Source organism: Sceloporus occidentalis, unplaced genomic scaffold (assembly GCF_023333645.1).
Source record: "Sceloporus occidentalis isolate IW3139 unplaced genomic scaffold, rSceOcc1.0.p SCAF_2, whole genome shotgun sequence".
Taxonomy (NCBI): domain Eukaryota; kingdom Metazoa; phylum Chordata; class Lepidosauria; order Squamata; family Phrynosomatidae; genus Sceloporus; species Sceloporus occidentalis.
This window is the reverse complement of record NW_028316982.1, coordinates 203,418,172-203,439,164: the sequence shown is the minus strand read 5'-3', so window position 1 is coordinate 203,439,164 and position 20,993 is coordinate 203,418,172. Positions and strand designations below refer to the sequence as shown.

Genomic DNA, 20,993 nt, shown 5'->3' with positions numbered 1-20,993 from the left:
AAAGGAGACAATTTTACAGTTTTCAATAGTTTACAATTTTTTCTGCATAAATTAGAATCTAATTGCTCATTTTAGATTGGCATTTTATGCACTGAGTTAAAAGCTTTTTTTAACGTTCAATTTGTTCACCTGCAGCATTGTATGTAGTTCAGTTTGAGGTTTAAAAATTAGAATGATGTTTCTTCATCTTCAAATGTAATATTAGTTTTGTAGAGGGCGTGAATCATTTCCGCTTAACCTGGGATAATCGATACTGTTTTTTCCCCTGCATTTTTAAAAAAGATGTGCATTGTTGGCAGTGTGAATAACCGATGAGATTAGACCTGGGATAATTCAGGATTAAACTATGCATGCCTTGAACGCATTTTGAATATATTCGCGTAATTGCTTCCATCTTTAGTCAAGTGCTCACATGTGTGAGCAACCGAACTCCCAGAAATGCGCAAAGATGCCGTTCCATGGTGTGACTGACAAACCCAGCATGCATGAATGAGGTCATTCACATCGTTCTGCTAAAAAACCCAATGTCTGAATGACCTCTAAGAAGCTGCTATCATTTCAGTACTCTCAGAATTTAATGCTTGAGGTATTTGGTTCACCCTTCCTAATACCAAGGCAAAATCTGCACTGTCCTAACCATGTGAAACAACAGTTCACTTACCCTCTTCCCAGTAATATTCTCTCTCTTTTCTTTTTCAACATGACTAGCTGCTGCAGAAAGAGTGCTGGAGGCAATAGTGAAGGAGGTGCCTCCCATGGGAAAGAAGACAGCACAGTATTTTAAAAAGAAAAGGGAAAAGAAAAATGTTTGAGACAATAAAGACAGCTAGGTGGCCCATTCTAAGCAATGTTGTAGCCATCAACAAGTGGATTTCCATAATATTCTGGAAGCCAAATATGATGTATGTTCTATTGTTTTTAAAGCACTAGAAAAGTGCTTTAAAATTACATTTGCACAGCAACTTGATACTGTGCCTTTCTGCTTGGAAAATATAGTATTCATTTTGAAAACCTAATCCAGATTGCATGTAATAATTTAGCAAGAGCTGCACATATTAAATGCAAATACAAACTGACTGGACACCTGGCTTGTGCATGAAAAGAAGGGGAATTATTACAGAAAAACATGGCCAATGCTTGAAGCTAGGTAGATGAAATTGTTTTGACTCTTTTCAAAGCAACAAACTAGCAATATGAATATAGCTAAAGTTAGTTATTTAGGTTAGTCATACCAGTCCATCAGTGCCAGTGAGTCCAAGAGTTTGCATAGAAATTTTTATTTGCATAATTGACTTGGAATACAATGATCCTGTCTTGGAACATTCTCCCTCCTGTGAGTGTTTGTTAGTTCACTCTCCTCATTTTGACTTCTCTTGAACTGCAGCTTCTTCCAAAAGTGAGAGGGGAACAAGATATGAAAACCACAAACCTCAGTTTACCAGAGGATGTTTCAGTGAAAATACAAACACCCTACTGTACACTGAGGTTAATAATTGCCTTAGGTAATAATGAGGGAATGTATTGCATAAGCTTGGGCTGGCTTGGAGATGGGGGGGGGGATTCCCCTCCTTCTCCAAACACTATGCATGTGAGACTCTTCTGGATTTATCCCTGGAGATACTATTTATTATTTACTCAATCTTAATTGTTAAGAATGAAAAAATTGGCAGCCAAGGCTGTGAAGATCCTTGCCTCAGTGGAATACATTCCATCTGTCTGCCTGAAGTGCTGCCTTCAACAATTACTGTTTTCTTAAGATGGAAACTTGCTTGAGATACAAAAAGCTGCATACAAAATCAGCTCGTCATCTTTCTGACTCTATTCCCCTGCCCCACACCCTTCACTTCTGCCCTGTGTGCCAGCTTTGAGAGGAGAAAATAAAAGGTCTGTACAGGGCTATTTTGTTTCTAAAATTAAAATTCCCATGAATAGCTGAAAGCCAATGTGAGCAGGAAATACTGGATAATCTGCATGGCATCCTTTTATCTCACATCCTTTGTCAACTTTTGCATATACTATACTGTTTTTTCTTTTTTAATGGGAGACATTTCGGATATAGTTTTTCCTAATCAATAGACTGTATCTATGTAAAACAGAGTGCTAGGAAGTTTCCCCACCTACTTCTCTCTGTCTCAAAGCGCAAGTTTGGTTAGAATTTTACATATTCCTAATTGGTTTCTCCATACTTGCAGAAATATCTATATATCAAAAATATGGCCAAACCTCTTTATAGATTAGCCATGCAATCCTACACACATCTCTCTGTGTTTGTGCTTTCAAGTCACTTCTCAGCTTATACCATTCCCATGAATTTCATAAGGTTTTCTTATGTAAGGAATACTCAGATGTGGTTTTGCTAATTCCCACCTTTGAAATATAGCCCACCGCACCTCGTATTTATTGGCAGTCTTCCACCTAAGTACTAACCAGGGTTGACCAGCTTAGCTTCCAAGATCAGACAGGATCTGGTGCCTTTAGAGCAGGGGTAGGCAACCTTTTTGAGCCGGGGGCCGGGTTGCTGTCCCTCAGACAACTGGGGGGCCGAAGCCAAAAAATAAATAATTAAATAATTTTTCAAAAAATTAAATAAATAAACTGGGACAAATGTAGGGCAAAATTTTCAAATGGATGACACTTTTTTTAAAAAAATGGAGGACACACAAAAAATTTGCTGATTTTTAAAAAAATGTTAATATAAATGCATGTTTCGGAGGCTTTTATAGACTATTGCCCCCCTTGCCTGCCGCTTGCCCCCCCTTGCCCGCCTCCTCTTGATAGGCCAAAGGCCCCAGGCCCTCACGCGAGAGGACAAAGGCTCCAGCGGCAATCGGCAGCAGGACCGGGCTGGGGCCGGTCCCAAGGCCTTGCCGGGCCGCATCCGGCCCACAGGCCGCAGGTTGCCTACCCCTGCTTTAGAGTATTTAGGACCTGTAGATACACATCTACTCTGAAACAATCCTCACAGTATTCAACAGAATCTACTCCAAGACAAGTGGGACCAGAATCACATTCTCTGGTCGCCTGCTTATATTTTCAGTTACTGTCTTACTGAACAAACCAGGCTATTCCACATCTATTTCTATGATCTGGGGTTAAGGCTGAAGGCCTCATTCAAGCATGGCCCTCGTGTAATTCCAGTCATATGAGAGGGGAGAGTAAGGGTTCACTCCTTCCCTTATCCACTGCCACATTATTACATGCATGAGTGGGATGTTAAATATCTACAGTAGCAATAACCTTCTCTACTCATGTAAGTCCATTATGCTATTGAGTCCCATCATCTTCCAAGGCTTTACAGTGTCTAAAAAGCTCTGTGAATAGAAAAAGCTCCACATTGGATAGGCTCTGTTCCCAACATGTGGGAAGCAATGAAGCTGACAATCAGGATGCAAAGGCGAGAGGGAATGACCACTGGGCTTATCCCCCCCACCCCATGTATGAGACTTGAACACCTTAAGAAAGGTGCACTGTCATGTGAAAACTTACTTCTTGGCTCACGGGGTCCATCCACAGTTATCTTTATGGCTCTGTGGTATGTGGCAACTTGTGGAGGATTGGTGAAGACTGTGATGGTCAATGTGAAGCTCTTACCTGAAACAGAAAATAACATTTGTTTTTATATCCAAATACAATAGTGCATCTTTTACCTTCAATGCCTATAAAGGCATAAAATGTCCTTAAGTGATCTGTGAACATTTACAGTTCATACTAGCTACCATAAAATCTTAAAGCAAAGATTGGCAATTTTCACAGGTCTCCCCAGGGAGGACTGCATCCCCTTGCCATACCCCCAAACTGATTTTTCCTCCCAAATATCTCCTAAAAGAAATAGGGACAAATTAGCCCATTTTTGACCCTTGAGAGACCTTTTCCCTAATAGAAACTTCCAATATACTTTTTGTTGGAGAAAAGGCATCTCCTGGACCTAAAATGCCCTATGAGGACCAAAATGTGTCAACTTGCACACATACCCGGAAACATGGAGCACGGTGTTATCAGTACGCTGATGACACCCAGATCTACCTCTCCATGGCTAAGGAAGGCATCTCTCCTCTGGATGCCTGCCTGGGGTCAGTAATGGGCTGGATGAGGGAAAACAAACTCAAGTTGAATCCAGAGAAAACAGAGGTACTCGTGACAGGTTCCCCAGGTCCAGGCAGAGGAATTTGCCATCCTGTCCTGGACGGGGCACACTCCCCCTAAAGGACAAAGTTCGTAGTTTGGGAGTACTCTTGGACTCATCCCTACCGTTATCATCCCAAGTGAACGCAATGGCCAGGACTGCTTGGTACCAGCTTCGGCTGATATGCCAGCTACGTCCCTGTCTGGACCGAAAGGACCTTGAAACAGTAGTACACGCACTGATAACCTCTTGTTTAGACTTCTGTAATGCGCTCTACATGGGGCTACCTTTGTATCAGGTTCAGAAACTTCAGCTAGTTCAAAATGCCGCAGCCAGATTGGTCGCCGGATCCTCAAGGCAAGACCATATAACACCGGTACCAAAATCTCTTCACTGGCTGCCAATTAGCTTCCGGGCCCAATACAAAGTGTTGGTTATTACCTTTAAAGCCCTACATGACTTGGGCCTGAGTTACTTGGGGGAACGCCTCTCCCTACATAATCTGCCCCGCACCCTCAGAACAACAGGTAAGCTCATACTTGAGCACCCTAGGGTGAGATTAATTTCTACCCACCATAGAACATTTTTGGCCATGGCCCCCACACATTGGAACAACCTCCCAGAAGAGATACGCTGCATCCCTATGTTGGAAACCTTCAAGAAGGCGTTAAAAACTTATCTCTTCCAATTAGCATACCCTCCCAACTCTTTATAAAGTCTATCCCTCTATAGAAATTAAGCAAGACCCCAATTAGGATTGGCACATTGTATGTTTTGTAGATATATATTATTTTTATAAATTGTTTTTAATAATTATTGTAGATATCATGGTTAATTGTATTTTTAACTGTAATTGTATATTGTCTTGTTGTTTTATATTCTGCTGTAATCCCGCTTCGATCCTCTGGGAGAAGCGGGAAATATAAATAAAACATATTATTATTATTACCCTTTGGAGGTAAAAATTCATTTTAAAAATAGGATTCTGGGAGCCACAAAAATTACCCTGGGGTGTATGTAAGGACCACACTTCTGTCCTCAAGGAATATTGAAAGTAACATATGGCTAGTCAGAGGTTTAGGCAGACAGCACTTTTGCTATAGTACAGTACTGGGAGCTTGCACGGATGGCAAGCCTTAATATGATAAATGGGATGAGTGCCACACTGCACGCCCCATTCAAACGAATGGGGCTTGAGTATACACTCAATTTACCTTATGCGAGGGGGTGTGGAATGGATACTCTGCATAAGGCGAGGGTGGACTGTATTACCATATCAAAGTTACAATCAGCTCTGGTGATATGTGCAGTTAATTGTTTAATTGAGAAGAGAAGTTATTACTGAGACCATAGTTGTGGATTGCTCTTAAAGAAATGGGTCTGCCATAATATTTCATTATCCTGATGGATAACCTGTACTCAGGATAAAAGGCCACCATCAGGACAGAGTATGGAGAAATGGAACAGTTTCCAGTTGGCAATGGCTTAAGCCAAGGTTTCATTTTATCACCCTGTCTATTTAACTTGCACACTGAACATATCATATGTAAAGTTGGATTAGAATCAGAGAAAGGAGGCATGAAAACTGGAGAAAGGAACACTAACAATTTAAGATATGCAGATGACATATAATTTGTTGCTGTGTGCCTTCAAGTGTTTCTTGGCAAGATTTGTTCAGGGAGGGTTGCCATGGCATTCCTCTGAGGTTGAGAGTGGGTGACTTGCCTAAGGTCATCCAGTGGGTTTTCGTGGCTGAGCAGGGACTTGAACCTTGGTCTCCAGAACTGCAGTCTAACATTCAAACCATTATGTTGTACTAAATCTCAATACCACTACCAGAAAATAGAAAAGATGTGCAATAACTACTGAAGCAAGTCAAAGAAGTGCAAAGACAGAGTTTCAGTTGAACTAAACTGTTAAGAAAGCAAACAAACAAAAATAACCACAGATGATTCAAATAATTTTAAAGTAGACAATGAAGATACTGAGATAGTAAAAGATTTCCTATACCTTGGCTCAGAAATTAATCAAAAGGAAGACTGCAGTCAAGAAATCAGAAGAAAACTTGGATGTGCAGTTATTCAGGGACTAGACTAGAAATTATATAAAAATATATAATTGAATACCAAAATCAGGATTGTCCATCCCATTGTATTTCCAATTCATATGTATGACTTTGAAAGCTGGACAGTGAAGAAATCTGATAGAAAGACAATTAACTCATTTGAAAAGTTGTACTGCAAATATCACTGACTGCCAAAAAGATAAATAAATGGATCAAGTCTGAATTTTTCCTAGTAGGCAAGATGATTAATCTGAGACTGTTGCATTTTGGACATATCATGAGAAGATATGACTCACTAGAAAAGAGAATAAATTAAAATAGAAGACAGTAGAAAAAGAGAAAGATCACACTGCAGACGGATAGATTCCATCAAGAAAGCCACAGCTCTAAATCTGCAAGACCTGAGCAGGACTGTTGATAACAGGGTGACTTGGAGATCTCTCAGACATAGGGTCACCATGGATAGAAGTTGATTTGACAGTATTTAACAACAGCAATGGCTGGGGAAGAAGAACTACATTCTATTTTTCACTTCTTCCAGTACTGATGACCATACTTCTCTTCTGCCAGGCTTAATACAGTACTTAATTTAAAAACAAATGTTGCAAATAATGATAGAATCACTGTCTAAAGGATAGCTCTTTTTATCGGGCAACTTGGTTAATTACAGAAAAAAGCAACTAATGTGCTGTAGTGGTCTGAGTGTTGGACTATGACTGATGAATCCCTCCTTAGGCATGGAAGCCTACTGGGTGGCCTTGGGCAAATCATGCTCTCTCAGCCTCAGAGGAAGACAGAGACAAACACCCTCTGAGCAAATCTTGTCAAGAAAATTTCATGATAGGATCGCTTGAAGGTTGCCATAAGTCACAAATGACTTGAAGGCACATAACAACAACACACTAACTGTTTAAGCAAACTCCATTTTCCCCCACCAAAAAGGTACAGAGAAAGGAAAAGACTATTTAAACACAGATGTTTCTGTTTCTGCCATTGTGTTTTACTTTGTGCTTTTCTTTGATTTGCTCTAGTGAGTCATCTCATGCAACAGTAAAAGGGAACAACACTATGTAAACAATAATTGTTAACATACAAAACAATGCTGAGTTATGAAACAATACAAAAAACTAATTTCAAGACACAAGGATGGGTGTCTATAGTTATGATGTAACACATAAAAACCAGGAAGACCCTTGGCTTACCTTTCTAATGTTAACCAAAGAGCCCGTATTAACCACATGCTAGATAAACCACAAGACCACAAAGAGCCACACACCTGTATAGCACATGTTTCTTACTGATAATTCTGTGTAATACAGATTTTGTTTTTATTTTTAGATTTTAATTGAGTGTCCAATACTACCACATAGTTAATCAATGTGTAGATTTGAAAATATTGATAACATATATTCCTGGAGTCTTAGCAGAAATGTGTGTGTGTGTGTGTGTGTGTGTGAGAGAGAGAGAGAGAGAGAGAGAGAGAGAGAGAGAGAGAGAGAAATGTGTGTGTGTGTGTCATTCAGTCCAATCTCCTGCCATGAAGGAAGACATGATCAGAGCACTCTTAACAGGTAGCTATTCAGCCTCTGTTTAAAAACCTCCAGAGAAGGAGCGTCCACTAGACTATGAGGCAGCATATTCCACTGTTGAACAGCTCTTGCTGTCAGGAAATTCTTTCCAATGTTGAGGTGGAATTTTTTTCATGTAGTTTGAATCCCTTGTTTCACACCCTATTCTCTGGAGCAGCCGAAAACAAGCTTGCTCCATCTTCAATATGACATCCTTTCAAATATTTAAACATGGCTATCATGTCACCTTTTAAACTTCTCTTCCCCAGGCTAATTTTGGTCATCTTCCTTTGGACAAATTTCAGCTTCTCAATATCATTCTTGAATTGTGGTGTCCAGAACTAAGCAAAGTATTCCAGGTGAGGTTTGAGCAAAGCAGAATAAAGTGGTACTATTACTTCCCTTGATCTAGATACTGTACTCCTATTGATGCAGCCTGCAATCATGGCTTCATTCCCACTACCTTTTAAACCGGATCACAGTTCGGTTTGAACTGGTTCATATGACTCTGGTTCCCACTTAAATTGAATAGCTGAAGTGATTTGGTGAGGGGGGTCATGTACCCTACCCATTTAATCTGCATCTTTTTTATGCTGATTTTTTTCTGCGTCTTTTTTGATAAATCGATTCCGCACAAGTGTGAACCAGTTGTGGATCGGAATCAATTTAAATTTGTCCTTCGGCCGGCTGGAGCGGGTTCATCTTAAATTGATTCATGCACGAATGTGAACTACAAGTGGATTATTTTAGAGGGAAAAATATGATCGGGGCAAATGTAGTGGGAATCACGCTCCGCGGTCGAATCGATCCATTGATTTAGATCACACACCGATTTATCTGTAAATGGGAATGAGGCCCACATTGGCTTTTTTAGCTGCCACATCAGCTAAATAGATTACAGCATAACTGGTGACAACCTGAATGCATACAAACACACACATGCACCTACTCCATTATTTGCCCAAAACACCAACTGAAGAAAAACATAAAATAGTGACATTATTATTTATCTCAAGTTTGCATCATTTCCCCAAAACTGGAGTCCAAGTAGAGAATATGTGGCCTTCCATACACTGTTGGTCTCTCTCTTCCACGAATCCTAAGTCAGCACAGCCAATGGTAAGGGATGGGAGGAGATGTAATTTAGGATCACAGGAAGGACAAAACTGAAACAGAATGGAAGAGTACCATATTTTCCAGTGTATAAGGCGACGGGGCGTATAAGACAACCCCCAACTTTTCAAGTAAAAATATAGACTTTGCTACATATTCGCCCTACAAGACTACCCCTGGAAGGTGGGAGGAGGCCGGTGGCAATCGTGCCAGGCCATGGAGCAGGCCGCGGGGCTGTCTTCTAGGCTCCTCAGAGGCCTCGGAAGGCAAAAGCAGGGCGGGCACACGCCGGGCCGTGGGGCTGTCTTCCGGCCTCCTCGGAGGCCTCGGAAGGCAGGAGCAGGGCGGGCGCGTGCCAGCTCCAGCAGGCCTCCTAAGGGCTGGAGAGCAGGAGGAGGCCGGGTCCGTGCACTGGGCCGCAGGGCTCTCTTCCGGCCTTAGGAAGTTGGGCTTACCCGGCGTATAAGATGACCCCCAACTTTTGACAAGATTTAAAAGGGTCCAAAACTCGTCTTATATGCCGGAAAATACGGTAAGTGAATGAAACTCTTCCACACAATTAATGGTAATTTTGGTAATGAATCAAGAAGAACACAGTAATAAAGCTTTGCTTGTTAATAAAGATACTTCCATAGGCAGAAAAAAGGTTTTTGTTTGTTTTGTTTTTTAAAAAATCTAATGCTTTTCCCAAACATGTCTGACACTACAGAAAGAGAACTAAAATACGCTTCGGATAAAATGCATCTAAGATTTATTCAGGGCAATACAAAAAACTCAAGAAGTCTGAAATGCAACTTGAAAGGCACTTTCCTGCACAGCCATGCACAGAGTTAGAACACTTAATGCACTGATATGGGCACACCGGGAATGGTAGTCAAGAAAGATGCACAAGATGTCTGTGTTAAATCTGCTCCAATCTTAGTAACATCTGGAATACCAGTGGTTTCCAACCACGTACTCTGCAGCCGTTCCAGGAAAATGAAAGAAATAAAAATTGAATGAAATTAAAGAATAAGAATATATTCTTATATATACTACTAAACACCATTAACTTTTAAGACATAGGATAGGCCTCTTAGGGGCTCCACCATAGAAATAAAGGCTCCGCAAGTCAAAAAGGTTGGGAAACCCTGGAATAGACCATTCTGTACTGATAAAGCAAAAATGCCAAAGGAACTGGGAATTTTACAATATTCTCTCTAATGTTTAGATGACTAACAGCCAGGACCACTGAGGTCACTGAAGCAAATAAATAAATACACATAATTTTTTTTTATTTTATTTTTTTGCCACAGCTGGATACTCTGAAACACATACTCGCATTTAAAAAGAGATATCCAGGGCTGTATTTTCTTTTGTTTGGAGACTATGCTGCACCAAGTAGAAGCTCCAAGGGACCATTTTTAGGGTGATCTAAAAGAGTTGGTTTTTAAAAGCACATCTGAGAAACAAGAGTCAAGTGTGCTTGTTTAAAGGAAGGATAAATGCACTCAGGGTTTGTTGCAGTTCTCAAGTGCTCTTCAGCCTTAATCTTCATCCTTTTGGTTTGGCAGGGATGAAGAACATGTAGCCTTGAATTGCTGTTGAACTGAAACTTGCAACAGCACTAACTAGCATAGCCAGCGGGGAGGGATGATCTGAGTTATAGCTTTGCTACTCTAGTAAAGCCATAATTTCACTACTCTTACTGAAGGCAACAGAAAATAAACACACCAAGACTGGAACTAGCCATTATGGAGAATATGTAGCCACCACACTAAACTACAGCCTTGAATCACTTCTTCCAGTCTCTGTTCTATTGTCAAGTAATACCAATGAAAAGAAACAGAACTTTTTGTACCCCATTGCACTGGTAGATGTTTGAAGAGTCATGAAAATTCAAGCCACAGTGACATCTCTTCCCATATTTCTATTATTAACTAGATGATACCAGTAGAAAGAAGAGGAAGAGTACCAAGTCTGTCATTCTGGACAGCAGTTACAAATCTAGTTCTGGCCCAAGTTGCTCTTGAACATTATGTTTCTGGTAGTACAATGAGTAAGAAAAATATTCCTTTGGCCTGATCATGTTAATGATCTGAGTTCTAGCCCGCACAGCAATATTACCTCCCTGTCAACTTATAAGTAATAAAAACAAAACAGCTATGTTAAGAATGAGGAAGTACATTTAACACTGCTTCCTTTTGTGAACTGCGAATATATGCAGAATTTAGGTACCAGCAAAGAAACAAGAGAACCTATTCCCTTCCTGCTCATTCTCCTTCTCTTCTTCCAGTCCAATCAGAATCAAATGTATAGATTTGCAATTATCGGCCCTTGGCTCTCCATATGAACTTCAGCTCACAAAATCCCTGAGCACTGGCCATGCTGGTTGAGGCTTCTAGGACTTGAAGTCTAAGATATCTATAGGTTCAAAAGTTGAGAGCCACTGCTTAGAAGCACTAATCAAATTTTTTAATATATTATTATTATTAGAGTCTGTGTATTCAACAGGATCCTGCTTCACTATCCCCCCCTTTAAAAAAAATCTACAACACTCATCTTAAATACATCCGGGACAAGCTCTTGTTCTCTTTAGTCAGGCCTCCATAAAGGCCACATTGTCTGGTAAAATTATGAGTGTTCTGTGTCTCATCTGACTCAATCTCAAAATTCATCATTAACTAGTCTGCAACTTTGCTGCAGGCTCCCATCATTTTATGTAATTTTTTGTTCCCTGCAGCATTACATTGTGAACATCATATGTATAATCCGTACTTCCACATTTTCCCAGACATACGCCCACCAGTTCTTCAGCTAAGTAGTAAAAAGCCTTTGCTGATTGTGCAATTCCTGTAATTTTGCAAACTCAGTTTTAAGCACTGCTTAGATATTTATACTTTTTAACTGTTTAGCATTTTTATACTTTTTAACTGTTTAACATTTTTGGGCTTGTTAATATAAGATGTCATTTTTAAGAAAGAATAGAACATAGATTCTAGCAAGTATAGAAGATATGACTGCTAACACAAGTGAAATATGTCTTTCTAATGTATTTCTGAATATTTTTAAAAAATTATTTTTCAAAGATGTTTTATTCTTTGACTAATAAAAGTGTTTAAATAGACTATTTTTCAAGCAATGGCAAAAGAGAAAAATATTTGATGTCTCTGAAAATTGTATAATCTTTAAATGTTTTATGGAGGAAAAATGCAGAAACAGCCATACTGACTACAAAGCAAAATCTATGGTGGTTTTTTGCTTAGGACAATCCAAAAGTGCAAGATAAAATGGAAGATGAATGATAGTGATAAGGTCCAGATCTGCATCTTGCTCCAAGAAGTTGTTTAAGGTGATCTTGAGGGAGGGTCAATACAGGCAGAAATTAACCCCTTCGTGGCCACTGGTGTCTGGAAACAAAAGTAGTGGAAAAAATGCAATATTTCTTTCTCCACTGGAAGCGACAACGTACCTCCTTTAGAGAACCGTGTCTGTCTTTTTCTCTGTAAGGAGTTTACAGATTCATTTTAACTTGTGGCCAAGATAACAGCCTGAACACCTCTTAATTTGCTATAGTTAGGCTCTTATTAGATAGTAATCCAACACGAGGCTGTAATAATCCATGTTAAATTGATCTATGATAAATATCTGGCTTGTTTTGCAATTATTCTGTGACCAATATGGAACATGTACCCTCCGTAAAATCTGCATGAGATGACTTTTTGATGATGGCACATGTTGAGAATAGTTTATTCATTTGGTTACTTTCTCCTTTGAGGGTGTTGTGGGTGTAATTTCATTTCTCCACTGAGGCCGTTTCACTTCTCAGAATCACCAGACCAGCTGGGTGACACTATCCTCCATGGTCTTTGCTTCAAAAGCCTGTCAAGCTGTTGTTTCTCCAGTCATTCAGCAACACCAGCTGCATCTATAGGGAAACTGCCCTCCTCATTTAAAGAACTTCCTGAAGTTATGAATTTTTAAATACTACTGTCTCAACAAGAATGCAGTTCTTTATTTTATACTAAACCAGCATGACCAGGATAGAGCTGGCCCAAGACATTTTGCTGCCTGAAAGGACAAGGTAGTCACTGTCTTCCCCACCACTATGCCACATAAAGAAGCCAACTCAACAGCCAGTTGATTCTTACTTCAGCAATGGGGATAGTATAGTACTTTGTATTATACTTGAGAGCAGCAAGCAAGTTTATAGGTTGCAAGGCAAGCCACATAGCATCATCACACATATATATACACATAGCACACCTCAGTCTGTCTTCCAAACACCTGGCCACTGCTTTGTCCCCAGTCCCATATTGTATCTGAATCCTGAGGCAACTGTCTTGCTGCACTTAATGGTAGAGCTGGCCCTGGCTATATCATGTGACCTTTGTTGACATTTTCTTTATTGCCACATTGTTATAACAGAACATGGAAAATCTGGATGTGCTAGAAACCTAAAGCAAGTTATAAGGTCCATACTTGCCTGTCCTTTGACTGCAACTTTATTCATTAGACTATTGTTTTTTTCTCAGTTACCCTGAATGTCACTGGTAGAGCTGCAAGGGCTTCTGATGCTCAGCTCCCGAAATGTACAGTGCAGGTCCTGAGAGCTAAGGTACAGAGCTGTCATTCAATTCCCATATTTAAAAAAATTGGGATCTCAACACACAGGAAACACAGTTGGGAAGAATAACAGACTGGGAAGACTTTTGTGCCGCTTTTGCCCAGTATTTGCACATCTCTAAGTGTTTCTGGATATTAGTCCAGGCAAGAATATATCTGGCGTTTTTAAACAAAGAACATGGTTATTGCTCACACATGCATCTGTTTCTGGAAGGAATATTTTGTTGCAAAAAAGAACATTTCTCACTGGGGGGGTGGAAGGTTTCCAGCAACGTTTAGGAGGTTTCTTTATTTATTTTGGGAAAAAAACCCCTCATGTTTTTTTCTCTCAGAAGGAACACCAGTTTGGCACAAAAATCTGGTTCTGGAAAAGTACTTTTTAGTACCAATTACATACTTTCCTACAAAATCCAGAATTTTCATGTAACCTCCCCCAGATGTTTATTTCTGTACAGATGAATTTTCCAAAATAGTTCAGGAAGTGTGAATACCAGGACAAAACCTGCATTTGCTGATGTGTACATTCAAGTTATTTCTAATTTATGGCGATCCTAAGGCAAACCTATCATGTTTTCTAGGCAAGATTTCAGAGTGGGTAAGCCTTTGTTTTCCTTTGAGACTGAAAGAGTATGACTTGCCCAAGGACACCCAGTGGGTTTCCAGGGCCAAGGAGAGATTCAAAGCCTGGTTTCAAGAGTCGTAGTCCAACACTCAAACCACAACACAATGCTGGCTCTCAAAAACTGCATAGTACTACTAATTTGAGCAAAAACTGCAGAAATTACTTATCCTTGCATGGTGAAAGATTTACTTCCCTACTAGAACAGCAACTTGCAGAAGATGGGGCCTGATGTAGTAGTTGCCCAGCCAAATGCTTCCAGGTCGAAACAGCTGGTGACTGAAGATGACACTCTGATACCTCAGAATAGAGCCTTATGGGCAAGAGTCAGAAGAAATAGTAAAAGCTCTCAAGCCAGGCAGAAAACATCCTATCCCTACCCATCTTGACTCTGGCCTCCCAACTGAGGAAATTTTACTTTTTCCCTGCCTCCCTCCCTCAATAGCTAAAAGCCTGAAACTTTAGGGTAAACCCCAAGAGCTGGCAAGCACAAACACTGTGATTGTTTGTGAGGAGGCCTTTTAGGTAGAAAGATAACCTGTTCTAGAGTTTTGTCTCCTTTAATCTGTAGCATGAACCATAGCATAAAGGAGACAACTGAAAGACTTGTGTGGGCTGTGTTTATCTACAACATGACCAGTCTTTTCACTGTAGGCATTTTAGTTTACTGAAACAATGGGCTTATGTGCTTGTCTCACATCCTCTAACCTACATACTTGGAGGAAAGCAAATAGGGCACCAGCAGGTATATCCTGCTTGTTCAATATGGCCATAGGACTTTTTCACATGGGGAGCTATGTGCGTCCATCCCCCCCCCCAAAAAAAAAATGGTTAAAGTGCAGGCATCCCAGGAAAGCAAGCCCATTTATTAATGGTTATCACACACAAGAGCACCACACACTATTTAAGGTCCAATGCAAATTTGGCTATCTAAAGGAGACAAACAAATCCCCATTGCCAGCTTAGAAATACCTTTTCTGTGCATGCTCCAAACTGTCATTTCCACAAGTGACCTCCCCCACATGCCCCGAAAAGGAAATGGGGGGGAATCCTCTTTGCGTCAGAATCCCCAAAAGCCCGAGAAGCTGTGTCAGAGGAAGGCAGAATGAGGCTTCCCTTTGCAAACTCCATAACACCACACACACACACACACACACACACACACACACACGAGAGAGAGAGAGAAAGAGAGAGAGAGAGAGAGAGAGAGAGAGAGAAAGAGGAGGGGGCTAGGTCCATAAGCCTGCCTGATTCCACAGAGGGCTGACATTCCCAGATGCCCTCCTTTTCCAGGACATGTCCTCCATTTCTCCCCCTTGTTCAGGAGGAATGCCAAATGTCCTCTCGTTCCCACCAGTTGTTCCCTTAATTAGAGCCTCCATTAGAGGAGGAGAGAACAGGGCAAGGGGTGTGTGTGTGTGTGTGTGTGTGTATCCCTTTAAGAAGAAAGCATTCTCCCTGCAGCAAGGTACTTTGGAAAATCTGGAAACAGGAACCATCCGGAGGCTTGCTTTTCAGACGGCTGCCATTACGCGAAGGGAGTGAATTTGCAAGCAAAATGGACATGCAAATACAGTAGTTCTGCAAATTTGTTCATTTGTTGATTCACCTCACATTCTCCCTGGATTCTGTCCTGATTGTGTGCAGCGTCATGTGGATAGCAGCTGCGATTTGTCCCTAATATGCTGGATGACCATGCACTGCCCCTACTTTAACCTTCCAGTTTTCCCAATGTGAAAAAGTCCATAGTGTATGTGTTTTAAGAAATTCTGTTTCTTAGCCAGCCAACTTCAAATCCCCGAAGGTACATGCAGATATTGATTGATGGCTGTCATTCTTGAAAGGAAGAAGTATCACTGTTAAACTGTCTGTTTCTCCAAAATACTTCTTACTGAAAGTAAGAGAATTGTTCTTATCAATCATGTTTGTAAGAGACTGATTTTTATTGATGGGTGAGACAAGATTAGCTTTTAGTTTACAGTTATAGAAAAAGGTGTTGCTTCCTGCATAATTCCTCTCTCCAGCCCACAATGTATTTATTTTAACTTCACTATTTATTTTTCAGTAGGTAAGTGAGTTTTCTAAAATGAATGCATCTCTTTTCTTCTCTTTCAGTTCAAAACAGAGATGGGAGGAAAAGGAAAATAATGGATAGGATTCTTTTTATTCTGATAAGCCTTTTATTGGAGTAATATAATGTAAATTTAAATGATAAGTTAAAATTAAAATACGTTGAATAAAATCCCCACTTTCAGTGTAAATGTAATTCATGTAATTTTAAAAACCTTTTTAGCATAACCATAACCTGGTCCCACCTTCCCACTCAGTTTCAAATCAATGTTTAAAATAACTGATCGGATAAAATGAGCTGGGTGCGTTTCATAAGGACATGGGTATGACAAACCTATGAGTGGTTTATAAATGACACTTGAAAGGGTGGGGATGGGGGAAGGGGGCAGAGATTGCCAACCTTAACCTAATAAACAGCAATCTATATAAAAATAATTTTTAAAAGAATAGCTTCTTTGGCTGAAAGCCTTACACTTTTAGAGCTTAGTTAGACTCTCTTAAATAAAATCAGCTCTTAATGGAGAAGCAAAGCAGCCTTTAACTAGAAGTAGAGCTGCCTCTGTAATACAATGACAATAAAATTCTTTTAAGGCTGGGTGGAGACGCTAATTACAGCACGGGGAAGAATGTAATGCTGTTGGGTGTCCTACACCTCTAAAGCACCATGACAGTACAAAAGGATTATACAGCTTTATTGTTACTGTGTAATGCCTATTGTGAAAATATTATTGAGGGGTGGAAGGCAAGAGAATGATTCAGACATATTTGCATGACATTAATGTCTGAACAAGGAAGATGGAAAGATTAACTTACAGAGGACTTACTGTTTCCATGCAGAGCAGCCTAGTGCCAGTTACTTCCTCTTTTTAGCCAGACCCTGGAATAGATTTTACATCAGAAGGACTGCCCTCCTTCCAAGACCTGAGGGCTCTTCAAGTCTCAAGTCAGTTAGTTATACTGTACAGTATTGTGCTTATGCTTTCACTCTGGAAACAGCTGGATTGCAGCTGAATTTAAAGAAATTCTCCAGGAAGTCAAATTTGAGCACCTGCCTTATTAAAACATCCAGTCTTCCCCAGCCAGGCAGCTTTCAGATATGTTGAACTAAAACTACCATCATCCCCAGTCAAGGGCCGTATTAGCTATGATGGTGAACATTATAATCCATATGTGGCATTTTTTTATTTTTTTTGTCCAAACCTTTGCTTCATGCCTCACAGATTGATTAGACCTGTGGACTACCTTTCTCATTTGTATGTACTACTTAACAGGTTGCCTCTTTTTCCATTTTATTAGAGCAGGTTTTTTGGGATGTAGTGTCTCCCCTTTTAATGCATCTACCCCAATACAGGTATACCCCTAGCTGACAAAATCTGATCTGGGCCATCAAAGTGAATCTATGGGGCTGTTATGTGTCTTTAGAACATTTTTGCAGTCTTCCAGATTTCCTCTTGATCACCTTTTTTTCTGAGTGTGTATGGGACCTTAAGATGAATTCATCTTTTAACTGCAATGCCAGTTCACAGTAAGAAGTATCTGTTTTTCAAAATCAGAGGTTGGCTTCCAGCCACTTCTCATTTTCTTTTGTTTTTGACATGTTTTGGCAGTCCATGCAGCCACCAGAGGCCAACAACTGGGCCAGAGGGCCATCAAAGCTGCCTAACCCTTCAAAGCCACATCCCTTGATGTGTCAAATTGTTCCAGATTCTGAGTCCAAAGTGGTCAACTCTACATATGTAGAAGTAGGGATGCCATATCCCTCCTGCAGGCGGGACAATCCCGCTTTTGGCGGTCTTGGCCCGGTCCCGGTCTGGTTTCCCGCCAAAAGCGGGACTGCCCCGCCCGCGGCCACCCTCCTCCGCCCTCGTGTGCACCCTTCTAATGGCCACGTGCGGCCGCATGGGGGCAGCGGGCCCTCCTCCTCTTCCGCCCTCATGCGCTCCATTTCTATGGCTGCACGCAGCCGCATGGGGCCAGCAGGCCCTCCTCCTCTTCCGCCCTTGCGTGCTCCATTTCTATGGCCGCGCGTGGCCACATGGGGCCAGCGGGCCATCCTCCTCCGCCGCCTGTGCACACTCCCTTTCTATGGCCGCACGCGGCTGCTCTTGGGGCCGGCTGGCCAGCCACCTCCTCCTCTGCCTCCTTCTCCTCCTCCACGACCGCGCCGAGCCCAGGAAGCAGCTGCCCAGGAGCGCACTGGCCTAAAAAGGGAGCTGGTCCCCTTAAGGAGGCAGAGGAGCGGAGGAGGACTCTGGGTCAGAGGGAGGGGAATCGGTGCCAAATACAAACAGGGAGAGGAGCAGGATTAAGAGGAGGTGAGTGGCCATTTCAGGTCGCCCTTGTTTTTTATTTATTTTTTCAGAGCAGGCCTTTTAAGAGAGTTAATGTGGTGGAGTGGTTTGTGTGCATTTATTTTTTTATTATTATTGTTAATTTTTATTTTTATTAATATCCAAGTTTCCCTTCTTTTTATTTTATTTTTTTGTTATTTTTATTATTACTAATATCCAAGTTTCCCTTCTTTTTATTTTTTTGTTAATTTAAATTTAATTTAATTTTTTTCGCATGTTCTCCATTTTTTAAAAAATGTGTCCTACGTTCGAAAATGTTGTCCTACATTTGTCCCAGTTTGGAGGTCCTGACTTATGGCAACCCTATGTAGAAGGTGGTTTTGAACTGGTGGCTTTGGCTGCAAGGCTCATTATCTTTGTTTCAGGGGAGACATACCTGAACCTCTGAGTTTGAATCTGGCCTTAGTGTGGTATTATTTTTTTTAAAAAATATAATCTCCATCACATCCTTTCCCTAAGACATTTCTCTGATGGTTTCCCATGTTTTGCATGGATTTCCTGCGCATTCTAAAAGGTTAAAATGTTTTTTCCTAAGGCTGGCTGCAAGGCTGGGTTACTGGCAGTAAGAGCTTTAAACTGAAAATATGGCTCTTCTGAGAGAACCCATTCAAAGAGCCAGCCCATATAGAAAGCCAACAGAAAGCCAGTGTGGTTTAGTGGTTTGGGCGTTGGACCAGCCTTCTGGGAGACCAGGGTTTGAATTCCCATTCAGCCATGGAAACCCACTAGGTGATCTTGAGCAAGTCACAGTCTCAGGGGAAGGCAGTGGCAAACCTCCGCTGCACAATTCTTGCCAAGAAAACCTCATGATAGGGTTGCCGTAAGTCAGAATTAACATAAAGTCACACAGTGCAATAATGGGTTCTTCCAAACTGGTCTAATAAAGTGTGAATTTTTCCAATATAGCTCCTTGGGTTTGGATGGGACATTTTTTTTCCTTCTGATTTATTTTAATATTTTTTCCTAGAGTTTAAGTGCTATAAAGCAAAAGCACCATTCCACTGGTGCACTATTGAAAAGAAAAAGGAGTGAAATATACCGTTTTGTTTAATTATGACTCAGAATTAAAAGGAACTTCACTCAAGGGCAAGAATAAAATGCTGCAGTTGGTGATAGGATATAGTGCAGGACAATCAAAACATTTGGATTAAAAATCAAACAAATATGTACCATAGCAACACATACCACAACCTCCTGATACATTTGCCTCATCTAGAGGAGCTCTTCACTGGTCTCGTTAGTCCCTTTTTCTTTGGCCCTGCCCACTACTGGAAATAAGAACTTCTCTGAATTTGTATTGGACCCATGGACTAAAAAATGTCTCCTACTGCTACCTGTACCACTGGGATACCAAAAAGGCAGTATGAGCTGCATTGTCCTGAAGTGCCACCCATGCGGTGGGCAGGGACAGTGCTGCTCATAAGCCAAACAGCAAACCCTATTTTAGAACCAACTAAGGCCTGCTGTGACGATTTTAACAACTTCTTTGCAGACAAAATCTCTCGGATAAGGGCTGATCTCAATGCTGGCGCTTCATCAGAAACAATAGAAGAGGTGTCCAGAACTTCCGTGGACTCTGTTAAACTGGATCACTTTGAGTTTGTGCATACTGATGAAGTGGACAAGCTTCTTGGAAGTGTTAGGAAGATGACATGCTCTCTCGATCCCTGCCCTTCTTGGCTGACCGCCCAGGGTGGCGATGCGGTAACATCATTATTGCGGCGCATAATTAACACATCATTCAGGGAAGGAAATTTTCCATCTAGTTTAAAACTAGCGATAGTCAAACCGCTACTTAAAAAACCCTCCCTCGACCCCCTGATAAGGAACAACTATAGGCCGGTCTCATTATTGCCTTTCTTAGGCAAAGTGATCGAGAGAGCAGTTGCCTTCCAGCTCCAATCTGTCTTGGATGAAACCGATTATCTGGACCCATTTCAAACTGGCTTCAGAGCGGGATTTGGAGTTGAGACTGCCATGGTCGCCTTAGTTGATGATCTCCGTCTGGGCATTGACAGGGGAAGTGTGACCTTGTTGGTGCTTTTGGACATCTCAGCGGCTTTCAATACCATTGACCACAGTATCCTTCTGGAACGCCTGAGGGAGTTGGGTATCGGGGGCACTGCGCTCCAGTGGTTCCATTCCTACCTCTTGGGCAGATTCCAGATGGTGCAGTTGGGGGACACTTGCTCCTCTAAGAGGGAACTTACATCTGGTGTCCCTCAGGGAGCTATCTTGTCCCCCACTTTGTTTAACATTTACATGAAACCACTGGGAGAGATCATCCGGAGACATGGGGCGCGGTGTTATCAGTATGCTGATTACACCCAAATATGCTTCTCTGTCTCTCCGACTGATGCAGTGACTAAGGATGTAGTCTCTCCTTTGAACGCCTGCCTGGAGTCGGTAATGGGCTGGATGAGGGAAAACAAACTCAGTCTGAATCCAGAGAAAACGGAAGTGCTTGTGATAGGTTCCC

At 41.2% G+C, this 20,993-nt stretch overlaps 1 protein-coding gene across 4 annotated transcripts in view; it reads right to left on the bottom strand.

The window, feature by feature from the left end:
- Positions 1 to 20,993, bottom strand: part of RUNX1 (RUNX family transcription factor 1) — a 257,802-nt gene that overhangs the window by 68,766 nt on the left and 168,043 nt on the right. For all 4 annotated transcript variants that reach the window (XM_089508113.1, XM_089508114.1, XM_089508116.1 and 1 more), the window contains one exon: positions 3,487 to 3,591. In XM_089508113.1, coding sequence (XP_089364239.1) covers positions 3,487 to 3,591 — 105 coding nt within the window. The remainder of the gene's footprint in view (positions 1 to 3,486; positions 3,592 to 20,993) is intronic.